General features: G+C 37.4%; 2 protein-coding genes across 8 annotated transcripts in view; both read left to right on the forward strand.

Moving 5' to 3' along the window:
- LOC118279722 (acyl-CoA-binding domain-containing protein 5) overlaps positions 1-19,012 on the forward strand; it is a 33,855-nt gene extending 14,843 nt beyond the window's left edge. Inside the window, exons 2-10 of one of the 3 annotated variants that reach the window (XM_050702406.1) lie at positions 7,472-7,583; positions 8,060-8,141; positions 9,145-9,183; positions 12,226-12,355; positions 12,875-12,972; positions 15,990-16,089; positions 16,621-16,721; positions 17,216-17,339; positions 18,049-19,012. In XM_050702406.1, coding sequence (XP_050558363.1) covers positions 7,472-7,583; positions 8,060-8,141; positions 9,145-9,183; positions 12,226-12,355; positions 12,875-12,972; positions 15,990-16,089; positions 16,621-16,721; positions 17,216-17,338 — 785 coding nt within the window. In that variant the 3' untranslated portion in view covers position 17,339; positions 18,049-19,012. The remainder of the gene's footprint in view (positions 1-7,471; positions 7,584-8,059; positions 8,142-9,144; positions 9,184-12,225; positions 12,356-12,874; positions 12,973-15,989; positions 16,090-16,620; positions 16,722-17,215; positions 17,340-18,048) is intronic. The other 2 variants (XM_050702407.1, XM_050702408.1) reach the window with 2 other exon arrangements.
- LOC118279920 (T-complex protein 1 subunit epsilon) overlaps positions 1-20,304 on the forward strand; it is a 324,585-nt gene that overhangs the window by 40,297 nt on the left and 263,984 nt on the right. The gene's annotated exons all lie outside the window — the stretch shown is intronic.

Consider the following 20,304-nt stretch of genomic DNA (forward strand, 5'->3'; position numbering starts at 1 on the left):
GCAATAAAAAGTAGTCTATGTTGTTCTTCAGGGTCTATTCTATCTCTGTACCAAATTTCATCAAAATGTTCTGTGGTACCTTACCCATAGATCTAAACACCCCTCTCCCGCACGCGCACGGGGCCTTGGCGACGTTCGCTTAGCAACGGGCCGTGCAGCAGAAATCGTAATATTTTAATTTCACCACAACTTCAAAACCAAACGTCCAATTTTAATCATTCAAAGACCAAATATTATCAACATAAACTGTACTTATTGATGAAATAATTTATTTTGATAAGGATTAATGGCATGAGTAAAATAAACGCGTTTAAAAGTAGTCCAAAAAAAAATTCAAGATTTTTAAATAAAAATGTGGTTGTTGTGCCTCACTCGACATAGATAGGTATAGTGTGTCGCGGACTTTTTTGTAGATATTTATGAGATCTACAATTAATTGTAACTTTTTATGGTTCTATCTTTTGTAGTTTAGGCAGCGTACGCAAAATAAATAACTTCTTTGGTTGATTTTTTTCAGTTTGTGTCCGAAAAATCTAAATATCTTACGGAACCCTATTTTTTTCCAAAATGAAATATAGCCTATGTTACTCGTGGATAATGTAGCTTTCGAATGGTGAAAGAATTTTTAAAATCGGTCCAGTAGTTTTTGAGCCTATTCATTACAACCAAACAAACAAACAAAGTTTTCCTCTTTATAATATTAGTGTAGAAATACATTTCTTCTATCTGTTTTTCTTTCTTATTCAACTCTTACTTACATTCTACTTCACTGTCAGTACACGACAGAGTAAATTGGGTCGTTTTAATCGATATTACAGTTACCGCGGTAACAAGCCATGAAGAGGTATTATGTAAGGACATAAACTGAAGACAATTTTGTTTTATGTAATCGATTGTAGGTTACGAGTGCACTCAGTCGATTCGAGTCGTTTTTATCGATTCTTTTGAATTGTTTTTGTGGTCGCAAGTGCGACAACAGAGCAAAGTCTTTCGTTCGAATGATATTTTTTTTTAACAATTTGTTGTAATTTTCCGCCCTTTTGAATAGGCAGAACACCAAAATTTCGTATAATATTTTTGGGAGAGCTATGCTCCGGCACAAATGGGCCGGCTCGATCAGAATGATACCACGGCTTCACAGAAGCCCGACGTGAAACAACGCTTGCGTTGTGTTTCGTTGTGTTCCGCCTTCCCAATATCCGATCCTCCTACAACCCTTAAATTCCTAAACTCCAAAATGCCGGGAACGCACTTGTAATGACTCTGGTGTTTCGGGTGTCCATGGGCGGCGGCGACTATCGCTTACTATCAGGTGATCCGGTAAAAGATAAAAAAAAAAAACCAAAATGTGGTCGGATCGCCAAATAATTTATACAATTTAACACGAAGTAACTAATTAGACTTTTATAAATAAGCATTGTATTTTGACCCTTAAATATTCATTTGCTACTTTGTACTGAACGGCCTTAAGTTCTTCGGAAAATGTGAGTAATCAGCTAGCTGTAAGTCTTTTACTTGGTATAATGAAAAACTAAGCAAAATTAATTTAAGTGTGGGAGAACCATGTTTTGGCACAAATAGGCTCACAGAAAGCCGACGTGAAACAACGCTTGCGTTGTGTTTCATTATTTTCTATATGGAACAAGCCCGCCACAACCTCCCATACCGCTGCAACTCCTGTAAGCCAGGATCTACAGTAGATACAACCATGAAAACACCGGAATACTGAAGTCCGGCGCGTCCCAGGGAACTGAATGACTGTCTTGGATCCCGCAACGAAACAAATCAGAAGATGTTATTAGAGGAGAAGAAAAAGAAAACGATAGTTTCTACTTTATTATGGGAATGAGGTTCCCGAAGACCCAATTACACCTCCCTTCCCAAGATTGGGAAAGACACTCACACTTAAAGCATGGCTCTCCCACACTCCCATTGCATATTTGCTATGTTCTATCAGTACTTTTATCCCTTACATCATCATCGGCTAACATCGAGGTTAACTTAGGTAATAGTGACCTTAGTACGAACCTATTTATTATTCAGTACGGCGCTGGTATCATATGCTTTGACACTTAATGATAGGCTGTGGCGAATGACAATGGGACGGACGACTTGTATCGAAATATCGATCCTTTAGTGGCTTTATAGCGGTTAGATCAGGACTCAATCGTTTCTTGGTCAAGGACTATTTTTTATATCATTCTTGTTGGGTTAGGGACCATTACTTACAACTATTACTTTTTTCTTTTTTTTCATGCGGTCCCACATAAGATTTTCTCCAGAGTTGTGAGGTTCGAGAGAACAAAGAGTAAAGTTCCCTAAGAAAGGGAGGATCCTTCGACTAGGCGAGGTGATTGTGGCTGGTGGGTTTTCTGCCCAACTGTTGTTCATTAAAATTTTCTATCCTTGTTTATCTGTAATGAAAACTTGTAGGATTTATGTTGTCATCCGTTGATTTCTATGAGCGACTTCTGTCACTATTATTTACTAGCTATCCCGGTGAGTTTTATCTGTGGTTATTTGCTAGGCTTTGTTGCTTTTTGCTACCAATAGTGATATAAAAATATTCATAAGATATGAAAAGAAGTGGAAAAGAAATTTCCATTTCGTAAACACTGCGGTTAGTAATGGTCTATCTCGATCATTTTACTAATGGTTTAATTACGAAAGCAATTTATTTGGAACAATAAAGGATGGTATAGAAGTATTTATAGTTAGATGGTATCTTTACTTTGACAAAATTGTATGAGGGACAAGCACGCATCTTTTGATACTGCAAATATTCCTGGTGAAGGACTTTGAATAATAATTTTCGGTCATATCATAGTTTTTTTTAAGGGGGAAAATTATCCAATTGCTTCTCAAAATTATCCAGGCCTTGTGCGAGGCGAGAGGGAGTGTCAGGCTCTTACTGACTAAAAACTGTAAAAACCACTCTGTTCCTACACATGTTTTTGGCACCGGTGCCCCGGTAAACCCGCTAGCTCACACCACACCACACCCCACTATACCACAGCTCCGGATCATATCATAGTAGTTAGGGTCCATTTGTCACCAGTCACCACTTCTACTCTTCTGACGAGTGTCGCAAATGGCTGACTCAGGGACAATACATTAACAGAGACCAGACAGTAGCGCTCTCTGATAAATCTGAATCTTTTAAGCGATCTTCAACTTATTCGAGATACTTCTCATAGTTACTTGGTGAGGTTTATATGAGTTTGAAAGATTTTTGGAGCTTAATGATTTCTTTTCCACCAGAGATGTGGTTGCTGCGTTGCTGTATATGCGTTTGGCTTCCAACAATCATATTCATTAGTACACATAGCTTAGCACTGGTGGAAACGGACACAGCTAAGCTATGTTTTTATATAGAAAGATGCGTGCTATGGATCCATTTTACACAGCCAAAAATGGTTTAAAATAACTTATAGTTACCTAATAAATAATACAGTTAACATCAGCTACTCATAGAAACTGGTTCTCACGCATCACGCAACAGAAGCTACTCGTCTGACTAGCGGGTGGACCTTGAACTGCTCGTGTTTATCAACAAATTAAGGATCAAATGGTTCAGTAGCAGTCTTAAATTTGAGCGATATCTCTTTGACAGACTCGGATGTCGAAGATGGCACTATTTCAGATCATGTACTCGTTCAGAAAATAATATTTCTTACTTGTAATTAAGTTGTTTGCCGAGGTAAGCATTTTGTCATAATCTACATTCTAAACACACGAGTTGGAAACTAGTTTTAGGGTGCTATGCCAGCCACTGATACTAAACTATGTAGCTGTGCGAGGAAGATGCACAGCTCGAATATGCAATGTATCGATAGTAGGGTACCGATACTTAGTACGCATCTTTCCATATAAAAACATATCTTAGTTAATCCGTTTCCACCAGTGCTATGCAGCTATGTGTAGCAATGAATATGATTGGTGGAAGCCAAACGCATTCACAGCAACGTGGCATAGCAGATCTTTAAAAAGCACCCAAAGGCTATAAGGTAAACCATCTAAAACAACGCTTTGCCACATAAATATGAACGGAGAAGCTTTGTAACTTCACATCGTAGCCAGTCTCTATCAAATTTGACACATTTCGACCGTTCACCGAAAAATGTGGCAAAGAAAGTTACCTCGTGTCTATAAAGCGTTCACAGTAACGTTACTTTCACTCAGTGCCGGCTCTAGCCAAAATTATCTAGTGTACTAATCATTATTATTATTTTTTTAAACTATCATTTGAAGTAGGTAGTGCATAGTTAGGGTCTTTTATTGAAGGTTTTTGGTCGTGTCTTATTATTGTGATGTAGTAGTAGTAATTTTGTTTGCAGTAAGTGTTTTGTATTAACTAGGTTTTCGCTAGTGTTGTCTATGATTTTATCGAGATAAAACATAGGTACTTAACTATCTATGTGTTATTCTAAAATGTCATTATAACTTTTGGTCCTTTCCTTTTTTATATAGAGTTTTTTTTATTTAACTCTTCATCTAGTACGATTGTCATCAATAGACCATGATTTATGCGGTTATTATAGTGGAGTACCTGCGGGCAGAAAGCCAGTTTAGTAAGACAAAAGATTAATAAATATTGGTTTTTATGATCTTATAATTAACTAGCTGGCTCGGCAAACTTCGTACCGCCTCAAACATCTTTTTCTCACCTTTTAAACCTTCCCTGGACTTTCACAAATCATTCAAGACCGAAATTTGCCAATTCGGTCCAGCCGTTTTGAGTTTTGGCCAGACCATATAACGAACAGCAATAGATTGTTATACATATATAGAGAAGATGATACTGCACATTCATATTGTTGTCTTAGTATCTTCTCATTTATTCTAAGAAACTGTCAATCAATTCTTTTTATAGCTCTTCACACTATTTTTATACATTTATGACTATCACAGATGTTTTCATACATAAAATTACATATATAAATAACATTTATATATTTATATCACACTTTGTAGACATAAACAGACTGAGGTCAAGAGTTTATACTCCGGATGGAACAAAGAATAGCAATGATAGTGCAAAATGTATTCTAACTCTTGTTGGTAAGGTTGAAATTAAATGTGGTAATAAGTTATCATATAATTTCCGACAAATATGTACATGCTTTTATCATATTTGTATAGTAGGTTTTGCATTGATGTGTTTTACCAAAACAAACTCAATGCAATATTTATTATAGGGTTGATATTATTATAAATTTGCAATGCACTATACTGGACTTTTCCATAAGAGGATTTGCCCTAATTTGCACGCCTGATTAAAGATCGTAGTTTAAATGGTTCATGTTTATTAGAGAGCGCTGCTTCTTGGTCTCTGTAAATGCACTTAAAATTTAGGATTTCCACCAGAGATGTGCTTGCTAATGCTACGTTGCTGTGGATGCATTTGGCTTCCCATAGTATCACAGCTTAGCTATTACATCTTCGTAGTACAGCTACATAGCACATCTCTGATAGAAAAGCACTAAGACATTTTTTTGACAGAAACGCCATACAACTAATTTCAAAATCGATCCTTATCCACAGATTTTGGATAGAGAATGACATAAGTTATTTATGTACGTCGTTAAGCCTTACGATGTTCGTAGGAAGAAGGTGACAAAATCTATCCTACATTACCGTCACCCCAAGACAGGTTTATTTATTACCAACATTTAAAAACGCATAGAATGTTCCAGAAAGATCTAGCTAATACGTACACACGACTACAGATAAAGTTATACAAAACCAATATATCATGGTCTCGCTTTATACCATCTTTCCGAACATTCGACGGTCAGGTTATACTGGTTCTGTATAGCTCCATGTGCGTAGCTAAATTAAAATGGCCACTGAAACCTTGACACGCACGAATAGTTGCATTGAACCACATCAATATGTATGTTTTATAATTATATGCTGTTTTAGAAACAACCTTGCATTCACTGAAGGATATTTTAAGTTGAATTTTACATTTTTAGTATTATAGTCCAGTCAAATTAGACATTCGGTGCTACATAAATTCGCAACAAGCTGAATTTTGGTACAATTGTTCAAAACACGATTATAAACAATAGCTGAAAGTTCCCCATCATTCCCGTGTGTGGAAAAAAAGTTATTCAAGTTTAAATGTCAAAAAAATGAGTTTTTCGCGATTTTCAGCAAAACGGTAAGTTTAATCAGAAAAATACCTGAGGCTAAATTGTAGATCATTAAATTATCTATAAAAAAATATCAATAAGTACTTTTTTCTCACGAGACACCGTTTCGGAGATATCGCAGTGTAACAAGTTGTAACAGTTGCAATTGTCATAAAATGCACACGTTTCCACGCCACCTATGAGGTAGTGTACTTAGCGCGTTTTCAGAGTTCCGTAGCCAAATGGCAAAAAACGGAACCCTTATGATTCATCATGTCTGTCTGTCCGTCCGTCCGTATGTCACAGCCATTTATTTCCGAAACTGTTGGGTCTACATAGTTGAAACTCTGTAGGTTGATGTATTTCGATAACCGCTATTCGAATTTTGAATAAAAATTCATAAATTTAAAAATTAAAGGGGGCACTCCATACATGGAACTGATTCAAAATTTTTTTTTTTTAGCTAACATTTCCGTTATGGGTGTCTATGGATAGGTCTTTTAAAAAGACATCAAGGTTCCTAAACCCATTTTTCGTCGAAATCAATCGTTTGAAAGTTAGACGCTTCCAAAGTGGAAAAATGAGTGTCCCCCGACACTCATTTTTCCACTTTGGAAGGAAAAAGTATTAATATATTTTTTTATAGATAATTTAATGTTATACAATTTTAGTCTGAGGTATTTTTCTGATAAAACTTACCGTTTTGCTGAAAATCGCGAAAAACTCATTTTTTTAACATTTAAACTTGAATAACTTTTTTCCACACACGGGAATGATGGGGAACTTTCAGCTATTGTTTATAATCGTGTTTTGAACAATTGTACCAAAATTCAGCTTGTTGCGAATTTATGTAATTTCACCTAATTTGACCGGACTATAAAAAATGCTGGTTGCATGTCGAAACGTCGAAGAATAACTGAGTTTATCGTTTTTTGTAGTGTGTGTGTGTGACACTTCGCCCTTATAGTAAATTACTTGTATGAAACACTTGTGTTACAATGAATATCATTAATTAAAGGTATTCATGTGTGAATGAGCCATGCTTCGGCACGAATGGGCTGGCTCGACCGGAGTGATACCACGGCCTCACAGAAAACCGACGTGAAACAACGCTTGCGTTGTATTTCGTTGTGTGAGGAGATAAAAGATTTTATTGTTTGTTTAGAGTAAATTGAAAAACTTACTTTTTAGGAGTAGCATACGCTTTTTTATGTAGCGACATTCCTACACACTATTCTTAAGTCCCACTGACAAGAGAGACAATTTGACACAACCGTATTTTGCAAAAGACACAATTTGAAATGTTTCTTAAATGCAAATCTCTTCCTTTCCAGGATCGTACCAGCCGAGCAATGAGTTGATGCTTCGTTTCTACAGTTACTTCAAACAGGCCACAGAGGGACCGTGTGACAAGCCAAAACCTGGATTCTGGGATGTTGTGAACAGGTCAGTATAGCGAAGTGATAGCTCACCAATGTGAAGATGTAGACAATATTTTGACTGTTTTTTTTTTTAGCTGGGAAAATCATTTAATTACTTTTCCCGCCTTGGGTGAGAGTGTCAGACTCTTACTGACTTAAACCAACACGTTCCTAGTCCTGCTTTTCGAGCCCCTATAAACCCGCTAGAAATAATTTGCGTGTAGCTTTGGCAATATGACTAAAGAAAGATCATCATCAGCCCATGCTTGTCCACTGGTGCACATTATCTGGATCATAAATAGTCCATGACAACCCACTGCTGGTCCTGCCACTGACAAAGATTGACTGTCTACAGACAAAGTAAATTATTTAAATTCTTAATCCATGTCGGATAGGAAATGCCGGCCTCATCTAGTTATTTCAAAGATTGACGTGTAAAAGTGACTTGCAGAAATAAATATCATTTATCCATGTTTTAAAGTCGTTTTTAATAAATTTCAGAGCAAAATGGGAATCCTGGAACAAACTTGGGAACATGACAAAAGAAGAAGCGATGAAGGCGTATGTGGACGAATTACACAAGGTAAACCATTGCATGCTTTTACATAATTGTTCAAAATTACTGCACTCACATGTAAGAATAACCATTTTTAGCGTATTTTGCACTTAAACTGGGTGTAAATAGAATGCTCCCAAACGCTGCAAACAGAAGTGATTCAATGTTTATTTTATGTAATAATAGTTGTAAGGCTGATGTTGCATGAGAAACACGATTAAAATTATAAAAAACAAAACATTTTTGTAGCGTTTTTCGGGAGCGTTCCGTTTACAGCCTGTATCATAATGCGTTTCGGGTATTGATGAGGCCATCCCACTTCTGTATCCTCTGTATCAAAGCTGTCCCATATCTGTAACGTCTGTATCAGAGATGTTTGCAAAAACTATGCCCATCTTTATTATGTCGGTTGCAAGCCAGTTCCAATTGCGACGTTCCAAGACTACGTTGCAACGCAAACATTTTTGACACTGCACCATATCTTGGTCATATACTAATGTTTAGCCTCTTGTCCATGTCCAACTCTGCCCTTTGTTTCACCTATCAGACGAAAACTAACACAGCATCATCATCGTTTAACTAACAACTGTTGCAGAAATCATTAGTATATTATTTAAATCTTATTGGGCCTAGTATGCTTCCCTGAGGAACACCTAATGATACTACCGTTTGGTCATTGATAACCTTGCCTATCCAAACCTTTTATATTCTCTGTGAGAGATATTCTTTCAATTAATTGAGAACTATATCCCATACGCAAACTTTTTACAGTTTTCTCTCAAGAATAGGGACATACAAGGTGTCAAAAGCCTCCTCGTGGTCTAAAAATACAATCATGAGGCTTAATTAGGAGTTCACAGCAATGATAACCTTCTCAGTAGATTGTTTAATTTCCTCCTCTTCTCCCTAGTAGATAGTAAATGTTGTATTTAGTCACATAATAGTAGAATTAGCATTTTTTTATATTTTTTGGTTAGATCGTTTTACAAGTCCATAGCCAATGACATCATCCCTGTGATTGTTTTGACAGGTCAACCAAGAAACCCTTTTGGAACAAAAGATTAGTGAGGTGAGCTAATGGGATACATTACAATTGTAGCTAGTTTTTTATATTTTATGGTGATATTGTCCCAAACTGGGGCTCTATCTACTTCATTTAATAATGTTCACCTTTGACTATCACTTCGGGGATAAAAAATACTGTTTTTTCGAGAACTGTACACTACCCTTAGTACGAGTTTGCTTTACGTTTAAAGTAATCGAAACGATAGCGCGTTCACTCTGATTGGTTGGTTCATTCACGTCTGCCAATCAGAGCGCCGAACGCACTCTCGTTTCATTTTCGTTCAACGTAAAGCAAACTTATACTAAGGGTACTGTAACCCATGCGGATATAACATAAGTTGTAAGCGAAGCGTTATTGTGTCATAATGCAAATAAACATTGAGACGAGTTAGCAAGTTAGTGCTAACATAAGTCGAGTAGGTAAATATGTAGTAACATTATGTACCTAAGTGCTAAACGTTTTAAAGGAAATATAACTATGTATGAGAGAATATACTTCCCCGAAGTTAGGCAGAGGTGTACTTGTAGTAATCGGTTTATACATTTTTGTTTCTGCTATGGCTTTTATCTTTTTTCTATTATTTTTTCTTAGATGTGTATGTAGGAGTATCTCGTGGGTTTCTTGGTCGTTTTCCATTTCATATATAATAGGGTAGATGACTATTTTTTCATTATAATGCCCGTCTTGTAGATAGTTTTAGAACATTAGACACGTATATTTTTTTATTGAAACAAATATTTGCGAAGATATATTGATTTAGAATGTCTATAAAACATTAGATACGTTTTTTTTTGTTTTCTTACGGAAACAAATATTTTCAAAGATATTATTATATTGATTTTGAATAGCTCGGGACTTCACTTCTAGGTACGTTTTATACGTAGAAATGACGTATTTGCTCCAACTCCTAAACTTTGATTAATTTTATCTAAGTATTGTTATCTTATATGACAAAATAAAATACGTGTCTAATATTTTTTCATTACCTTATTAACTTAACTGACGGACTAAATAGGTTTTTACTCTTCTTACCCCGTCATCATCCATCTGTATTAACTACTTACTAGTTATTTTATCTTAGTCTAATTGTGTGAGCATCAGTGGGTCATCGCCTCCTTTTTGAAACGAGTGCTACGAAACTGAATCCACACTGTTTGTCAGAACAGGCTCACCCAAAATGTAATGATGTTTTTTTTTAATATACAATTTTAAATTAACCTGCTCGGTTCTCGTATAATGATATTGGATTTTACCACTATTTTCACTTGACGATTTTATTGCTAAAATTCTCAGACCCCTGAGATTTTTTCTGTGTAGTCAGTTAGGTAAAATGCTGAATTCATCTACAAAAATGTATATGACGGACAGACTTTTTGAATATGCAGATTTAATATACCTAGATTTTTTATTTATTTTCGCCCGTTATGTTGTTATGTTATAGTTCTAATCTTCTGTTAAGCATGAGCATGCATTTGCTTATGGTATATATCGCCTATCGTAATATACAACATGCTTTAATAAACAAATAAACATCCCGTAAATATCCCGTATTAAGTTCTAATGATAATACTACTCTGTCAAGAAAGTAGCGGGAAAAGATCAATAATACACAAACTGTTTGTTATTCATCCAAATTTATTTTATCACCTTCAAAATATGCTCCTTTAGAAACGATACACTTACGCCAACGAATAATCCAATCATCAAAACATTTTTTAAACGCTGTTTCCGGAATTGAGGTCAGTTCTCGCCGCGAATTCTCTTTTATGTCTTCTACCGATTGAAAACGGGTGCCACGAAGTGGTAATTTGAGTTTAGGAAAAAGAAAAAAGTCGGCTGGAGCCATATCTGGTGAATATGGTGGTTGCTCGATGGTATTTGTTGAGTGTTTGGTTAAAAATTCGTTCACAATGATGGCCTTGTGCGAAGGTGCATTATCATGGTGCAAAATCCAAGAATTTTCTTTCCACAAATCTGGCCTTTTTCGTCGGATTTGCTCTCTTAAACGCCGCATAACACTCAAATAATATTCCTTATTTACCGTTTGACCTTCCGGCAAGAATTCCGAGTGCACAACACCGCGATAGTCAAAGAAAACAGTCAACATGACTTTGACTTTTGAACGACTTTGGCGTGGTTTTTTCGGTTTCGGTTCAGTTGGAAGGCGCCACTCCGAAGCTTGTTGACTAGTTTGCATGTCAAACTCATAAACCCACGTCTCGTCACCAGTAACAATGCGTTTCATGAATGTTGGGTCGGAATTGACTCGTTCTAGCATGTCCTCAGCGACTCTCATGCGATTGAGTTTTTGGAAAAAATTCAGGTCTTTTGGGACTAGCCGAGCGGCAACATGTTTCATACCCAAATTATTAGTTAAAATGGTACGGATCGACTCGTGAGATACAGAAAGTTCGGTGGCTATCTCTCTCAAAGTTGAATGAGGATTTTCAGTCACTATTTCCTTCACTTTTGCGATGTTAACTTCAGTTGCAGACGTTGATGGCCTACCAGAGCGAGGCAAATCTTCCATCACATCTCGACCGCTTTTGAACGCTTTGTACCACTCATAAGCACGAGTTTTTGATAAAGTCGATTCACCGTAAGCCTTCTGTAACATTTTCAGTGACTCCGAACACGAAATTCCATTGGCAATGCAAAATTTAAGACAAACTCTTTGTTCGATGTTTTTGTCCATTATGAAATTAGCAATACACACTAAATATGATATAACTAAAAATAGCACTGTATTTAATGTAAACAACAGATGCAACTCAAACTCCGCGCCAAAATGGAAAACAGTTGTGCCAATCTAACAACAACAAAAAAAAACAAAAATTTGAATTTGGAACCATAAAAAATAATCCATTCCCGATACTTTTCTGACTGAATGTACTAGTGACCATGTCTATTTAAAAACTTATATGTTTATGAGTTTCCGATATTTCGTTACTGTTGCAAGCGCCATGATATTCCTATTTTCATATTTTTATGAAATGAGTTGAGATAGATCTTCTGTCTAACGTGACTATTTTACATTACGAACAGATAGTTGAAACGATGTCATACAACTCGGACGTGGCGTCGTTCCTGTCGGTGGACGACGACAACGCCGACCTGGAGCTGGTGGCCGGAGACATCCTCGCCAGGGTCCGCTCCGGAGAGAACTCGCCTGTTTGTGAGTATTCCTTTGTGTATATAGTGTAACTCCTAAACTGCTGGATCGATTGTGATGAATTTTGTATAAGGAGATGAAAAAAGGGATGGCTCTTTTTGATCGTGCAAGCATTTGGATATAAAATTATTTAGTTATTATTACGTTTCCATTAATTTAAATTATTTTTTAATTGCACCGTTGGCGGTTGGCCTGTCGCGTAACGTCTAGCGGGTTCGATTCCCGCACGGAGCAACTCTTTGTGTGATCCACAAATTGTGGTTTCGGGTCTGTGTGTGAAATTGTATGTTTGTAAACGCACCCACGACACAGGAGAAAATCCTAGTGTGGGGCAACTGTCTTGGATCCCACAACGAAATAAATCAGAAGACGAAACGCTAACGTATTTTTTAACACACTGAACGCCGTGGTGGTCACCTGTGACCGACGCGACGTTCGCGGAGGATTTGCCTTCAACACTTTTCTATTGGCAGTCAAAGACTTAACCGACAAAAATTAACAGATTCCATCTTCCTCCCACAGTATCAGGCGCCTCCTCACCCCGCGGCGAGTCGCCGACGCCGGCCCGGCAGCGACACGACTCCGAGGACGAATACATAGACACAGTCGATGTTAGTGTAGTACGTATACTTGTCACTAATTATGTACGGTGGGGGGTACTAATGGGGATGTGATGGTTTTATAGGGGTTATTGTACGGAGGACGAATACATAGACACAGTCGATGTTAGTGTAGTACGTATACTTGTCACTAATTATGTACGGTGGGGGGTACTAATGGGGTGTGATGGTTTTATGAGGGGTTATTGTACTGAGGACGAATACATAGACACAGTCGATGTTAGTGTAGTACGTATACTTGTCACTAATTATGTACGGTGGGGGGTACTAATGGGGATGTGGCGGTTTTGAGGGACTTATTGTACTGAGGACGAGTACATAGACACAGTCGATGTTAGTGTAGTACGTATACTTGTCACTAATTATGTACGGTGGGGGGTACTAATGGGGATGTGATGGTTAAAGGGACTTATTGTACTGAGGACGAGTACATAGACACAGTCGATGTTAGTGTAGTACGTATACTTGTCACTAATTATGTACGGTGGGGGGTACTAATGGGGATGTGGCGGTTTTGAGGGACTTATTGTACTGGCAGATTGGGAGCGTCTTCAAAGTAGAACAGTAGCTTTAGTACGAGTTTGCTTGTTGCCGGGGTTTCGGATCAAATTAGGAGTAGGAACGGGGTGGTTTTTAGTCAGTAAGAGTCTGACACTCCTCACCTCACCCAAGACGGGAAAAGTTCGAGTTTGCTTTACGTTGAATGAAAACGAAATGAGAGCGCGTCCGGCGCTCTGATTGGCGGGCGCGAATCAATCAATGAGAGCATCGAACGCGCTTTTGTTTCGATCTCTTAAAACGTAAAACAAACTCGTTCTAAGGGTACTAATTGGTTGGTTCATAAGAGCCGGCCAATCAGAGCACGAACGCGTTCTCGTTTCAAGTAAAGCAAACTCCTACTAAGGGTATAGATGCACAATAAATTACGCTACGCAACCGCACGTACACTGAGCGCCCGTAAAGTATACGTGCATCGTTATGAAGACCTCGATCCTAAATATTATAAGGCCTAAAGGTTTGCAAGCGATTTTGGGAAGCATTTGTATAGCCAGTCAATACATACACCACATAACACCACAAAACTCGAAAACTTATGTTTTAAAAACTAAGGGGGATATTCAAAATATGTCGATAAAAATACTTATATAAAAAATACTGTCATAGTGATGTGCACACAATTATCGATAAAACAAAGTTCGAATATCGATAGAAGTAAAATTGAAAAAATATTTTCAAACTACTTTTTTTCCAATTTCTTCGATCCTATGAGGAGTTAAAAAAGCAATTATAACTGTAGGGTTTCCATGCACAGGTAATTGGGAACCCAAATAAGCTTAGAAGATCGAACGTGGCGTGGGACGAAGTGCAACGTCTGCACCTCATGTTCGAAGAGACAGATGGTCAGAACAGTGGTCAGACCGGTGGTCAGACGAGTGGTCAGACGGGTGGTCAGACCGGTCAGAACCAGCCTGCCACTGGCAACCGTCGCCCCAATCCCACTGCTGGGCAAAACCCTAAGGTCCATTTCTGTAAATGCTTTTAGCAGTCGGATCTTTTTTTTTGTGTTTTTTTTTTCTTTTTTGGGGGTTTCGTGTGCGACGACTTTTTTTCAACCACTTTAGTGGAAATTGGCTTTAATATTTTTTTAGTTAGTTGTGAATCAATTATTGAAATTCAAATGCAAATAATTAAGGGTTATTTTTGTTTATTTCAATGAAAAATTCTTTAGTTTATTACATTGTTCCTTTAAAAAAGACGTCGTGGACAGTAATCCTTTACGCTATTACAACGAAACTTATTAGTTCAATGTAATCCAGACAGTATCCTGTTTAGAAAGAATAATTTCTACATTATAATCTATATAGGGTGACTGGTAATTAGTGAACGATATTTACACACGTGATTGTACTCATGATTACAAACAACTTTCCCAAAGAAACTATTTTCGTATACTCATTAGTTTTTATTTTTATCATAATGACAAAACAACAAAATTTCAGTAGCACGCGCGCGTATAGTTCCAAAATACCTTCTACCACATGCTACATACGTCGGGTAAATAATATAAAAATTTTACACATTTTTGGCGGATTGCATGAATAAAACGCACACGGTATTGTCTGGATTTACCATAAATACTTTTTATAGTAGAATGCCTTTTGTCCAAGCCCGTACGCATGCAAATGTATCAATAGTATAAAACCTATATACAAGTATACATGATAAAATATATCGATGCCTTCCGGCCAACATACGTGACATTTTTCGATATTGAGTTATACTCATCATTTCATGGGGAAATATAAGCTGTTACCGAATATGTACATATGTTACTCAAAATCGCAAAAAAATGTCACCTTCTTTTGACCGAAAGGTATCGATATAATTATTAATAAATTATACATATATGTATTGTATATTAGTATACAAAATATTTATAAATGTTAGAAAATAGTGCCTTGGGGTAAAATATATATTTATTATGAAACTCTTGGGTCTAATCACACTGGCAATGTATAGAGTTCAAAAAGAAGTGCAAATATTCAGACCTCACAGATTTAACTCCTCATCATCTCAAAACCAATTACAGTGTGATAATTCTCATATATGTTATTACAACGTGATGCCTTTTATCCCTGAAGGGGAAGGCAGAGGTGCACATTACAGCACGTAATGCCGCTATACAATGTACATCCACTTTTCACTGCTTTCTAACAAATCACCCCTTATTACATTGGGTTTATAACACAAATGGTGAAAAGCGAGTGTACATAGTACAGCGGCTTTAGGTGCCGTAATGTGCAGACTCACCTCTGCCTACCCTTTCGGGGATAAAAGGCCTGACGTTGCACTTTTCTTACGAATGTGTCGACATTTTAGTAGCCAAATCTATCGAGAGATTATTGATTCTGTCTATTATATGTCTCATCATAATATAGAAGCAAAGAGGTGTCCTTTGGCTGTTAAAAAAGTGTCAGTATATGTGTATGTATGTTTGTTTATTATTTGTGTTCCAGAGTGACTCTGAATCAGCGCCGCCCGCGCCGCCGCCGCAGCGACAGACTGCTCCAAGGCTCAGCAACGGACATGCGCACCAAATCACATCGCAACTCACACGTAAGTCTAATTCCTATGAATATTCAATATGGGGTACTTCAAGAAGAAAGTAAAAAGGTTTCTTAAGATTTGGCAAAGCGCATGTAATGTCCCAAGTGTTGCAAGCGTTTATAGGCCACGGTAACCACTTACCATCAGGTGGGCCGTGGGTATACTTGCCACCGCCGTGGTATAGAAAAATAAAAAGAAGAGCCATACTTCAGCACGAATGGGCCACCTCGACTGAAGTGATAGCACGGCATGGCACGGAAACAACGTTGTGAGCGAGGTCACCGGAGGCTCAATCCTCGAAACTCTAACTCTCAAAGGGTCAGCACCACAATTGTAACTTCTCTAGTGTTGTGGGTGATGACCAAGTGATCAGATTGCTCATCAGCCGGCCAATCCCATAAAAAAATAATACAGTTCCGGGAATAGGGAAAGACAAAGTGAGATTTTTTAAAACGAATTCTGTGACTAATAGGCAATTATGGACCTTAACTATTATTAAATAGAGAAAGTTTTAATAATTATTTGTCTTATGTTTTTCAGATCTGAAGGTACTGGAACAGTTGCCCGGCACGCTGGCGCGGCTCGAGGCTGACGTGGCGGCGCTCAGGAAGGCCGTCGAAGGAGACCGCAGGATACTCGACGTAAGTCTAGCAATATTGAAGTTATTTTGCCATTTTCAGTCAGATATAATCATCTCGAATATCCAATAGTCGGTAATGGGGCCTACCGTAATTTTACTCACTAGGTGGCGCTAGTGTGAACCCCTCGTTCTTCATCCAATAGAGAATAGGCTAGTTTCCTAATAGTAGACTGCCTCTTTGGTAGAGTGGTCGCCAGTACGACTGTTGAACAAGGAGTCTCGGGTTCGATTCCCGGGTCGGGCAAAGTATTACTGGGTATTTTTAATTTTTCGAAAATTTCTCAGTAGTAGCACGGAGTCTGGCAATGTGCCCAATATATGGCAATAGGCTCACCCCCTATTACATAGGACTTATAACACAAATTGTGAAAAGTGGGTGTATAATGTATAGCGGCATTACATACCGTAATGTGCACCTCTGCCTACCACTTCGGGGATCAAACTCAATAATTTTTCGAAACGTCATAAACTATATTTAATATGATTCTATTACAGCAAGTGTCCCGCGGCTGGCGATGGCCGTGGCAGGAGCTGAGCGCGCCGACGCTGCTGTTGCTCGTCGTGTGGCCATTCGTCGCCTACCGGATCGCGGCGCGGGGGCAGCGCAGGCACACGTAACGTGAGTCACATGGTTCCTGTTACTTATTTATACATTTTCAAGATTTTTAGTCAAATATGTTAGCTTACGGAACTAAATCGGATGCTGTGGTAATGGTGAAAAAATGATTCACTTATGATGTTCATATCATCGTAATTTATGTTAATAATAAAATCTCCATAGGAAGTCTAACTAGACTAGCCGACTACGCAGGAGATATTATAGTGCCACGTTTAACACAGGTGTACTCAGCACACTACGCAGGAGATATATTAGTGCACAAGTGTGAGCGCAAACACAGGTGCAATATTCGTTCGCTCACTCTCTGAACCCGATGGGATAGACGGCATACGTATACGGCATATATAATAATGTGTTATTAATATACAGGGTGACTGGTAATTATTGAACGATATTTAAACACGTTATTGTATTCATGTTTACAAACGACTTTCCCAAAGAAACATTTTTGTATACTCGTTAGTTTTATTTCTATCACAATAACAAAACAATAAAATTTAGTTAGCACGCGCTTGTAAAGTTCCAATACCTACTCGTCTTCCGATAACGCGGGCGCCTCGCTGCTAACAGCTGATCATGCGACAAAACACGCACGCAAAAATTTGTTGTTTTGTAAATAAAAAAATTATATGTAAGTTAACACATGTGTTCATTTCTACCGACAAGTTTCGACAAATATTCTACTAATGTAATTTCTTATTTATTCCAGGTAGCAAAAGCAGCTAAGTATTAGGTGTAAGGGATCATGCGTCACAGTTGACGAGCTGTCACATATGCTTGTAACAATATAACTACGGATTACTATACGTAACCAAATGTAACATTTATATGTCATAGTGTATTCTATTACCGCTAAAGGACGTCCACTGCTAAAATAATCTACAAGACGGACATTAAATTGAAAATTAGTCATCTGCTTACCCTATTTTGTTAAAAGGTTGAACGAGAAATTTGAATCTAATGACTATCCTATCTTTTTGTTGTCTTGGGTGAGGTGAGAGGGAGTGTCAGACTCTTACTGATAAAAAAACAACCGCAGAAGTAGGAATAGTCCTACTTCTCAGTGCCGGCGTTGAGGGGGGGGCGACATGGGCCGATGGCCCAGGGCGACAAAGTCTGGGGGGCGCCAATAAAATGAAAAACTACTACTAACACTTGATATTGCTTCCCTCAAGTGGGCGCCACAATATTTTCGCCCGGGGTGTCAGTGGCCCTTACGCCGGCACTGCTACTTCTGCTACCGTAGTAATAAAATACGCTATGATATTTTATTTCGCTTCACAGGCAATGCAACTGTAAAATAAAAGAACATAGGAATTGTTATCAACTGTTTCGAAGTAGCTCGAGCGGTTTTGAGCTCGACCGGAGACCGGAGACTTCAAAATGTCAAAAATAATAATTTCGTATAACAACTATCGTGTGACATATTAAATTGATTAAAATATACGTATTTTTTGAGTTACAGAAAAGCTCGACCAGTTTCAAGTCACATTGGGGCTCAAAATCACAATGATTCTGCTTGAAAATAGCTAGTTACATGTTGTATGATACATTATGTGTTGCAAGTTGCATTGTCTGTGTAGCGCCTGTATAAAAACTTGTATGTATGTATGATTGTATAGGACAGTCCATTAAAAAGTTTGAGTTGATTATTATTCAAATTTTTAAAATAATTTAATATTGTGCAATTACAAAATGTTGTTACATCTCTTGTTTTAGAAAGGTATTATTTTGAAAAAAGTAGTTTGAAAGTTGTTTTGAAGTGTTTCGGGCTGGCCCGATTAGTTTCGAGCTCAAATGGAGCCTATAAAAGGTTAGAAAGTAAAATTTCGTTAATGCATTTTATATCGGTTAAATCTTTCTGCGATTTTATGAGGTAATTTGTCATTTTTATGTAATAGTTTTTAAAACAAGAGGTGTTAATGCATATTCAGTCTTATGCTCATTGTAATAAAACCTAATTTAGCTATAGAGAGTTTTATTTTCAAAATATTTTGTAGTAAAACGTTCTATAGTTATTTTATGTTTTTGAATGCACACATCATTTCTATATTAGAAAATTATATATTGTTTAAATGAATTTAAAATATTAATTATCACAAATATTGCATTTCCAATGTTTTAGTGAGATACGGTTGATTTTCCGCTGGGGTTCTGGTGTAAATTTTAGTTTTTTAGTTTTAGTAATAATTGAAATAAAAATAAAATTCACACAATGAAATGTAAAGTTGCAAATTATAAATACGCGTCGACCAAAGTCGTGTTGTAATGACGTGTTTAAATAGTGAATTACATATATGTATATTTATTTATTTTATACAAAAATTGGTCTAAACAAGAAATTTTACAGTAAAAAAAAATACTTAAAATCACCGCTAGATGGCGTTAAACTCAAGTAAAGTCTTGTATACTTCTCTCGTATAGAATGACAGTTGTTATAAGAGGATCTTGATCGATCGAAGCGCCATCTGGTGAGTGCGAAAATTGAAGTTTTAAAGATGTTATGATCTGGATGTATATTATATGTTTTATATATTGTTTTAGTTGAATTTTATGTATATTGTTGTATGTTTATTACTTTTCGCAATAGACAGTACGTGATATGAATACTTAGTCGATTCGGTTTCACATCGAGAGTTTATTTACCATTATTTTTATGGAGAGTCGGAGTTGTTTTGTCTAGAATTTATTAGGATGACTTAAGCAAGGCGCAAACGTGAACACTTTTGCATCAGTACCCTTAGTATGAGTTTGTTTGACGTTTAAAGTACCTATTCGAAACAAGAGCGCGTTCGGCGCTCTGATTGGCCGGGCTCGAATAAACCAACCAATCAGATCGCCGAACGCGCTCTTGTTTCGATGTTTCGTCAGAAGAATAGTTGATTTGTGCGAATGAACCAACGGCAACGCACCTGACACTCCTTTGGTGTTGTAGGTGTCCAAGGGCGGCGCTGATCGCTTACCA

This window comes from Spodoptera frugiperda, chromosome 22, assembly GCF_023101765.2.
Source record: "Spodoptera frugiperda isolate SF20-4 chromosome 22, AGI-APGP_CSIRO_Sfru_2.0, whole genome shotgun sequence".
Taxonomy (NCBI): Eukaryota; Metazoa; Arthropoda; class Insecta; order Lepidoptera; family Noctuidae; genus Spodoptera; species Spodoptera frugiperda.